Source organism: Bufo bufo, chromosome 1 (assembly GCF_905171765.1).
Source record: "Bufo bufo chromosome 1, aBufBuf1.1, whole genome shotgun sequence".
Lineage (NCBI taxonomy): Eukaryota > Metazoa > Chordata > Amphibia > Anura > Bufonidae > Bufo > Bufo bufo.
The window spans coordinates 121,290,253-121,300,981 of NC_053389.1; the positions used below are offsets into that span (position 1 = coordinate 121,290,253).

General features: G+C 45.1%; 1 protein-coding gene across 1 annotated transcript; it reads right to left on the reverse strand.

The window, feature by feature from the left end:
* Nucleotides 1-7,619: 7,619 nt before the first annotated feature.
* On the reverse strand, nt 7,620-10,493 carry LOC120993878 (arylacetamide deacetylase-like 4; the record flags this gene model as incomplete). The annotated part of the gene is given in 6 exon segments (XM_040422368.1): nt 7,620-7,837; nt 7,840-8,049; nt 8,872-9,123; nt 9,126-9,181; nt 9,345-9,414; nt 10,478-10,493. Coding segments are annotated over 6 exon segments (822 nt in total), but the record flags the coding sequence as incomplete, so codon positions are not given.
* Between the last annotated feature and the right edge of the window lie 236 nt (nt 10,494-10,729).

A 10,729-nucleotide genomic window follows, 5' to 3' on the forward strand; every position in this document is an offset into this window, starting at 1 on the left:
GGGAAGAGTGATCCTGAGCCTCAGACGAGGCTGGATCCTAGGTTGGGATCCCTGTAACTGGGAGCTCCTACCAACACAGCCTTCCCCAAGCAGGGGGCTGGTACACACTCACTAGAACTTCCCTCTCCTCCACATGAGGTAGGATGTGGGAACATTCCACTCATCCTCAAAGAGGGGGGAGCTAGCCTGGAATGAACTATTCCAGTCTAGGCTTACTAAACTAGCTCTGGTCTGCTGAACATTATGCTGCCACCTGCTGGTGTACATGGAAATTACAGCAAATACATTATACAGGCCTTGGAAAATACATATAATAAGGAATGCATTGTTAGATTACACAGGATGACAATACATATGCACCTGACATGTTGTAGCAGGGATAAAGAAGTTTAGTGACATACTTCAGGATGTTACATACCCCTTTACTTTAAGTGAAGCCGTCCTCAGCGTATGCTTAGGAGGGTGAGGAATCAGCTCTGGGTACCCAATAAATACAAAGTGCTGCGTGAATTACATATAATGACATACATAGACAAAACATAAAACGGCTTTCCCCAGGTTCCTGCCCGCTAGAGTAAGGTGTCCAACACACAGTTTCCTTCTCTTGGTATAACCAGGTAACCTAAATACTGCACTAAGCAAAACCTTTACTGACTGACTTTGTATGTCCTGAGCTCTGTAGACATCAAAGAAAGCATGGGGGTGTCTTTACTCCGTAATCCCACCATTATGTAATGGAATGCCCGCAAATGAAAGGGTGGCTTTATCCTGTATTCCCTTCCCTGCACCATAGCCTGAAGAAATTTGGCTTGTAGCACGATCACTATGATGACTGTGGGGTAGCTAGAATATGGCTCTAAGGCTTGAGGCGCCTTACCTTAGGCAAAAGGCTCAGAAGGGGAGGTATTTATCGTCTCCGTACACTTCTGGCAAGTCATAGGAGGAGGGCAGTACGGTCCCATGGATCTCCTGGAAATGAGACACCTCAGGATGGGAACAATCCTGAACATAAAACAAGCGGTAAGGAGCAGCCTAGGGCTTCTAACGATTCCCAAAGCAGCAGGGGTACCTGTGTAACTACTGGACCTGCCTGGACTTACCATTTGGTCCTACCCGGGTGTAGGCCATTAGTATTCAGCATCCGTATGAAGACAGTTCATATAAAGGGGGGGAGAGAACAAGAGCTGTAAAAAGGCACACTTAAGTAAATTGCTACATTTTTGTTAAGTGCAATGGTAAGTGCAATCATCATAAACAGTGCATAAATTCACATTGCGGCACCTAGAAGGATAATACACACAATGGGCAGGTTATCTTGCATAACATGGAACTGGTACTATAAGTGCAAAAATATTAAATAGCATGAAAAATCAAGTAACCATTTTTATATTAAAAGTGCAATTTTATAAGTGCAAGGATAGGTTCAGCCATAACTTGAGTCCTTTTTCCTGGAAGTGCTTGAAATTGTAGAATCCTCTGGAAACTGATAAAAGTCCATTTGTAATCCACAGGGTAAAAGTTAATGTAATCCAAAGGGTTCAAATGTCATATAAGAGCAGCAGGCTATCAGGTAACCTGAGAAAGGGGATAAAACGATGAACTTGGACATGAGGGGGTTAAGTACTGATGGGGGGAGTCCTTACTAAACATGACCATCAGGGTGAGGACTAAACAGGCAACCTGAAACATAAAACGTTAAAACCACACAAAAGGCCAACAGGTCCTCACCGGTCAGGTAACAGTCCATGGAATGGCTCCCAAAATGTCACAGATTTTTTCTGTTGTAGTTAGGGACACCTTACAGGAAGGTGTCCAGCTCCTCGTCGCTGCTGGAGCTGCTGAATCTCATGAGAGGAGTTTCCTGCCTCTGATGGTAGCTCATGGTAGCTGCCGTCGTTGTACGCCACTGCCCTCTACTGGTGGCTGCAGGAACTGGCTGTGCTGACAGCCTGGAGAAGGTTGCGGTGACTTGCTGTAGCCCGGGATCTCCAGCCGGCACAGAGGGTGATAGAACCTCTGGCTGAAGGGGCTCAGGAAGGGGGGAAGCAGGTTGCTGGGGCTGCTTCCAAGGCAAAATGTATGGGGGCATGAGATACGGTTGGACCTTGGGATTAAAGGTAAGGACAGAATTGTTGATCTGTCCTACCATCAGGGTCGGTGGTACTGCCAGATCTGGTATGAGAGGTGCTGGCTCAGGTGGAGGTTGCTCCTTAAATCTCAAACGGCCATCTGGGGTTTCTTGAAGGCCTCTCACTTTACCCGCAGAGCCTGGATCTTCCTGCCAGGTCTCTGGGACAACGGCAGGGGTGAGCGGTTTGTCCAGCAGGGTCACGCCGGCAGCAAATGGACCCTGTAGTGAGCGCATGGGAGTGTACTCCACCTGGTCTCCCACATACAAGTTGTGCCGGGCCTGGGGCAGGTAATGCCTCTTGACTGAGCGACGGCCCACAAACATTTCGGTACTGGAGTAATTGTCCTGGAGGAACCCGACTCCCCGCTCCACAGAAAACCACAGAACAGTCCCGGTTCTCCTAGCTAAGGTGGGGTCGCCCGGCTGGGGGTCATCAATCACTTGTTTTACCCACTCTTCAACAGCCGACTTATACTCCCAGGCCATCTGGGCAAACGCTGTAATCTCGTGGGGTACTTCGGGGTTCAGGCTCTTGAGCTGGCTGTAGCTGGGCGGCGGAGTGGAAACACTGGCCGCCTCCGCCGCACCAGTAGGTGACAGATGTAATAACTCACGTACCAGGTGAGGAATGCCAGAGGGGGATAATGTCTCTGTGTAGTAGGTATTGTAGTGTCAACGGTGTCTCCTGGCACCTGATTGGCAGCTTTGATCCATACAAGTTACAGCTTTAGTCTTGGGTCCCAGCAGGTATTGGCAATATGTGGCAAGAATCTATATGTATTCTGCTTCTATACTATATGCCTAGTAGATCTGGCAGGTATCTATCTTCTGCTCTGTCTGTCTTCTGCTTGGTTTGGGCCTGACAAGCTGAGGAGGTATTTGGCTTCTCCTGGTCTTTGGATCTGTACTCACAGGACTGCTCGCAGCAGAGGCGTAACTAGAACTGACTGGGCCCCACAGCAAATTTTTGTACGGGGCCCCCCACACACACTTACACACTTCTTCACAAACCGCCTCCTCCTGTGCAAACCCCTCTTATATGGCTATTTTGTGACTTTTTATTTACTGACTTTTAACATTTCCAGTTGCTGACGGAGTTCATATTCAACTCAACCCCTTTAAAACCCGCGCTGCAATTGTAATAGACTCGTCTGATTTACCTTTACATATCCACAAGTATTTTAGCTTCTGTACTTTTCATACTGCAGCCATGGACGCAGTCATACACGTACTCTCCACGTACATGGACGCACTCTCCACATACATGGATGCAGTCATACACGCACTCTCCACATACATGGATGCAGTCATACACGCACTCTCCACATACATGGATGCACTCTCTACATACATGGACGCAGTCATACACGCACTCTCCACATACATGGACGCAGTCATACACACACTCTCCACATACATGGACGCAGTCATACACACACTCTCCACATACATGGACACAGTCATACACGCACTCTCCACATACATGGATGCACTCTCCACATACATGGACGCAGTCATACACGCACTCTCCACATACATGGATGCAGTCATACACGCACTCTCCACATACATGGACGTAGTCATACACACACTCTCCACATACATGGACGAAGTCATGCACGCACTCTCCACATACATGGATGCACTCTCCACATACATGGATGCAGTCATACACGCACTCTCCACATACATGGACGCAGTCATACACGCACTCTCCACATACATGGATGCAGTCATACACGCACTCTCCACATACATGGATGCACTCTCCACATATATGGACGCACTCTCCACATACACAGATGCACTCATACACACACTCAACATATACATAGATGCATTCATACACACACTCAACATATACATGGACACACTCATACACGCACTCAACATATACATAGATGCATTCATACATGCGCTCACCATATACATGGACGCAGTCATACACGCACTCTTCACATACATGGACGCACTCATACACATACTCTTCACATACAGGGGCGCACTCATGCACACAGTCACCACATACATGGACGCACACATATACAATACACATATATAAACACCCAGCTTTCCTGCTGTGCCTCTCCCCCATACTCTAATGCCTCTGCACTTGTGCCATGCAGGATAGCAGGGAAGCTGGATGACATTTCATGATATAATTCACCCAGCTTTCCTACTGTACTGCATGTCACATGTGCACAGTCTGGGAAAGCTGAATATAACCCCAGTTCCCCTGCCACTCACATCACTGGTGCAGTTGTGGCAATGCAACTGATGTTCAGCTTGCTGGGCATGGAAGGTTCAAGCTGCAGGAATCGCGGGTAGAAAAGGGGCGGGGCTATTATAGCTCCGCCCACATCGGGCCGTCCTGTTGCTGGTCAGTGTCCATCATAAGAACTGAGGAGGGGGAGAGGCGGAGCAAGTGCAGGAGAAGTCAGCTGCTTTGACAGGGGCCCGGGGTGACGAAGTACAGTGACTGCTTCCCCTGCTTCCCTGATAGTTACGCCACTGGCTCGCAGGGTATGATGGCATCTTCCTGGAGATCTGTAGTTCTGGAGGTGCTGCTTGCTTGTCACCAGCTGAGGTAGAAGACTCAGACTGGGAAGAGTGATCCTGAGCCTCAGCCGAGGCTGGATACTAGGTTGGGATCCCTGTAACTGGGAGCTCCCACCAACGCAGCCTTCCCCAAGCAGGGGGCTGGTACACACTCACTAGAACTTCCCTCTCCTCCCCATGAGGTAGGATGTGGGAACATTCCACTCCTCCTCAAAGAGGGGGGAGCTAGCCTGGAATGAACTATTCCAGTCTAGGCTTACTAAACTAGCTCTGGTCTGCTGAACATATTGCTGCCACCTGCTGGTGTACATGGAAATTACAGCAAATACATTATACAGGCCTTGAAAAATACATATAATAAGGAATGCATTGTTAGATTACACAGGGTGACAATACATATGCACCTGACATGTTGTTGCAGGGATAAAGAAGTTTAGTGACATACTTCAGGATGTTACAATTGGGTTTCTGAGTGCTTGTGCGGCTGGGCCCCTGACTTAGGTAATGTCATGACGCCAGCACCTTGATGGTGCAAGATGATGAGAGTAGTGGTAGTATAGCGATAGAAGAATGAGGCAGGTTTGAATCCAACTGAGAACTTTACTGTAACCAGGTTCTTGATAACAGTTTACATCCGGTTATGAAACAGTCTCTGATACACATGCAAGTCGGATGTGATGAATCCCAGTAACAAGCTGTACTTATGTCTCAGGCTATAGTAGGTTATTGTGTACTCACTGATATTCAGCTCTGAGGTAGTTCAAGTCTTTATCTTCTACACACAAGTGATGCAACAGAAATCTTATCTGTCCTGAAAATAACAGTGAGGCTGCTGGAAGCTAATAAACTCTTCACCTAGATACAAAGGCGCCTAGAGCTTAGAATAATGGCTATTGTCCTTCCTTTGTCTTTTTCCACAATCAACTTGACAAAATCCACTTGCTACTCCGGAGGAGTGAATAGTAGAATACAGACTTCACCTCTGCCTATTTTCCTGGCTTGACACTGAGATACAAATTGGCTCCTCTGGGCCGTGGAGCCCAAGAGAGAGATGAGAGGAGAGGGGACCCCTCCTTCCCCCTGGCTCCTTACTCCATCTCCTTCTTCAACTCCCACACTCTCCACACTCCAACTCCTACATCTTCTCAACTGACTAACTAGGCCTGAACTGAGCTATATATACTGTGGTGCTACCCCCATCTAGTGGTGGAATGTGTGTAGTGCACCTGACAGCCTGGTGACAGGGATTTCACATAAGAATAAAATTCAACATGATATAACATGTGACATAACAAGCTTTTGCAGTGCCCACGTACACTAGTGGGACGCTGCAGATGCAGCTTTAGACCTGCACTATGAAACCGCTCAGTCCCCATGGACTTTTTGAACATGAACAAGCCGTCCCATTGACCGTGGAGTTGTAATTAACCCTTCTCAACACTGCAATGTCGACAGCAAGCAATTAAACAGTGAAGAGGAGGCAGTAATCCTATGAGTGTTGCGGTCTCTTCAAACAGCTGATCGGCAGGGGTGCTGGCAGTCGAACCCCTGCCAATCTGATATTGATGACCTATCCTGAGGATGGGTCATCAACATAAATAAAGAGGACAACCCCTTTAAATGTCCCTCTTTTTGATCTGAGGTATAGATTAGCATTAATACATTTACAATATTGCTCAAGAAAGGGTTTGTCTGGTGCCACTCTGTATATTAGAGACCATCTTGTACTGTATATTATTTAATTGTTTCATTCAATGTGGAATTTAGACATTTCTGTATCCATATAAGTTCTGTGCTATTGTGCAAATGAAAACTAATGAAGTGTATAAATTTGCAGGAAAAATGGATCTATCACACAATGAACCATAAGTGTCCCTCTGGGGGGTTATTTATTATAGTGGTTTACGCCTGTTTATGTCTATTTTGGGCTTGTTTTGAAGTCATTTTAGACTTGTTAGACAGTTTCATGGTGTGGGTGAATTTTGTGGTGGTGGCTAGTTGTGCAATGTTTTTTTTGGCCTATTTATATAGAGAAAGGACAGTGCAGAGTGTATAACAGTGTATCACTGCAAGCTAAGACCGCATTACAAATCCAGACCACAACCTGTGTACCAGCCTCATAAAGAAACAGCCATAACATGGAGCACTGTGATATCAGTGAAAGCACTGGTTTGAAACCAGAGTGAGTCCAAGTCATTAAGTTAAAAGGGCACCTGGTGTAAGAGCTGCTTAAAGGGGTTATCCAACTATTTGTAACTGATTATCTATCCTCTGGTCATCAGCATCTGATCAGTGAGGGTCCGACACCTGGGACCCCCGCTGATCAGCTGTTTGAGAAGGCCTCAGAGCTACTATGAGCTCCGCAACCTTCTCGGTGCTTTAACTAGGCCAGTGTCATCATGACCATGGGTGACGTGGCCTAGGCGCAGCTCAGCCCCATTCAAGGGGCCTTCTCAAACAGCTGATCAGCAGGGGCCCCAGGTGTCAGATCCCCTCCGATCTGATACTGATGACTGCTTTAAGTATCACTGTGAATGTCTCTGGCAATCGGATATCATTTCTAGAGACTAATCATTTAGATATATAATTAGACTGGGAGACCTTCAATCTGTGTGCTGGTTGTTCATGGCTCCAATGTACAGTAGTACATGGTCACCCCAAATGTAAAACATGGGTGTACAGGACACCACTGATACTACGGTGCTATGGGTTCTGATTTATATAGGGGGGACAACCTTCCATGCTATACATATGGCTTGAGAGGCCTTTTGGAAAGGGGTTTTCTCAGTGAGACAAGTCCTTCTGTAAAATATTACAAATTTATCATAGGCCTCTTAAAATAAAGCCAAGATCTATAATTTGATACAGAACATGTAATATCTTGTGTTACCTCAAACACAAAAACACAAATCTCCACTTATACAAGGTTTTAAAGATTTCTAATATAATTAATAACATTATCCACAGCCAGCTTTCCAGACACCACCTCAGGCTGGTCAAGGAAGCTGACAACTCCATGGAAGCCATCTTTAACATGATACCAAATCACCAGGACTCCATTGTCCTCCAGACGTTTCTTGTACATTATCCCATCATCATGGAGAACATCAACTCGCATTAGTATGTAGGCCTTTGGTAGTTGCTGGTCACTGCATCATCAGAGAACATTGGAGAACATGGAAGGTCAAGAGCTTTCTTAACTTTCTCAGAAATGTCTTTATTAAATGGCGCCATGTTATGTGGTCTGTAACCTTTGACTTTAAACTCCTCAGAACTCAACCATTTGCTTAACTTCTGTCTTATTTCAGGAGGAACATGGCTGACCTTTATAATTTCTTTTGATAATGAGAGATCACCAACTACATACAGTACAGACCAAAAGTTTGGACACACCTTCTCATTCAAAGAGTTTTCTTTATTTTCATGACTATGAAGGCATCAAAACTATGAATTAACACATGTGGAATTATATACATAACAAACAAGTGTGAAACAACTGAAAATATGTCATATTCTAGGTTCTTCAAAGTAGCCACCTTAGCACTTGTTGGCCCTTTTGCCTTCACTCTGCGGTCCAGCTCACCCCAAACCATCTCGATTGGGTTCAGGTCCGGTGACTGTGGAGGCCAGGTCATCTAGCAGCACCCCATCACTCTCCTTCATGGTCAAATAGCCCTTACTTTCAAAGTTTTCCCAATTTTTCGGCTGACTGACTGACCTTCATTTCTTAAAGTAATGATGGCCACTCGTTTTTCTTTACTTAGCTGCTTTTTTCTTGCCATAATACAAATTCTAACAGTCTATTCAGTAGGACTATAAGCTGTGTATCCACCTGACTTCTCCTCAACGCAACTGATGGTCCCAACCTCATTTATAAGGCAAGAAATCCCACTTATTAAACCTGACAGGGCACACCTGTGAAGTGAAAACCATTTCAGGGGACTACCATCAAGAGAATGCCAAGAGTGTGCAAAGCAGTAATCAAAGCAAAAGGTGGCTACTTTGAAGAACCTAGAATATGACATATTTTCAGTTGTTTCACACTTGTTTGTTATGTATATAATTCCACATGTGTTAATTCATAGTTTTGATGCCTTCAGTGTGAATCTACAATTTTCATAGTCATGAAAATAAAGAAAACTCTTTGAATGAGAAGGTGTGTCCAAACTTTTGGTCTGTACTGTATATCATTAAGTAGTATACTGCATATTCTTGAGGCAACAAAGGCACCATCTTATTTTGCTGGTGTGAGGGTACATTAAAGTCAGCCATCTGGACCACTGGATATATCATCACTTGGGCAAGAAGAAGTTTTGGAATATCTGATCTACCCACAAGGGCTTGCCAAACCCCAGCTGTGAGACTGTCCCCAGAACTGTCACCACATATTATTACAAAGGAAGGATCCACTCCATATTCTTGTGCCGTCTTAAAAAGTGAACTGTAGCCATGACACAGTCATCAAAAGCAGAGCAGAGTGCCAGTCGGTACCTAAAATTAAGAATCAAAAATTGGTTGCTTTGGACCACCACTTTTATCCACACTAGCTGTCACAATACCTGCAGATTGAATCCATGAGATTTACACATATCTTATTGTCACTACAGCATCATCAGCAACATAAGGAAATGTTAAAGGTAATTTGTTACTTTACCCAACAGAGATGACCACGGATACAGAATTCTTTCTTAGGTATTGACAGAAAATGTCATATCTGTCTAAAACTAAATATACAAGACATTAGTTACTGGGATCAATGTCCGTTAGCATGAAAAAAATTCTCCTGTATTATGAATTTTATGCATGTAAAACTTTTTTTAAAGTGTTTGATATACCTGTTTCCACCAAATATTGATTGAGGCCTGCGATATACCTGCTTCCACAAAATACTGATTAAGGGGTTTGATATACCTGCTTACACAAAATACTGATTGAGGGCTGCGATATACCTGCTTCCACAAAATACTGATTAAGGGGTTTGATATACCTGCTTTCACAAAATACTGATTGACGGCTGCAATATACCTGCTTGCACAAAATACTGATTAAGGGGTTCGATATACCTGTTTCCACCAAATATTGATTGAGGCCTGCGATATACCTGCTTCCACAAAATACTGATTAAGGGGTTTGATATACCTGCTTCCACAAAATACTGATTGAGGGCTGCGATATACCTGCTTCCACAAATTACTGATTAAGGGGTTTGATATACCTGCTTTCACAAAATACTGATTGACGGCTGCAATATACCTGCTTCCACAAAATACTGATTGAGGGCTGCGATATAACTGCTTCCAAAAAATACTTATTAAGGTTTTTGATATACCTGATTCCATAAAATATTGATTGAGGGCTGCAATATACCTGCTCCCACAAAATACTGATTAAGGGATTTGATATACCTGCTTCCACCAAATATTGATTGAGGCGCGCAATATACCTGCTTCCAAAAAATACTGATCAAGGGGTTCGATATACCTGTTTCCACCAAATATTGATTGAAGCCTGCGATATACCTGCTTCCACAAATACTGCTCTTCTCTAGGGACTTAGGCACAGGGTCATTTTGAAAATGACAGGCAGAGGAAGAGGCAGGCTGTTCAGCAGGGGTGGTAAGGGTTGCGCAGGTGCACCAGGCCGGAGCCTAAGTGTGAAGTTGGAGAAGGCGCGTGTGATTACTTCAAAGGGTGCACCATAGTTGGTTGAGTGGCTCACTCACCCTTCCGCTTCTGCACCTTCCTCATCCTCTGTATCTGCACCCCCCTCACTCTCTGCTGTGTGCACCTCCAAATACACCACCACCATAGCTCCTCCACTCGAGTCAATTATTTTCCGATCCATTCCCAGACCTTACCGATGCGCAGTCATTATTGACATCAGATGAGGAAGAGGAGGTAGCAACGGCCGCCACCCAGCAGTCTGACGACAGTACCCAGATCAGTCCAAGGAGGGAGGTCCCCACTGTTGCTGCCTACTCCGAGATCTCAAATGTCAGTGGTGGTGAAGGTGACGATGATGACGTGTCGATGGGCGTCA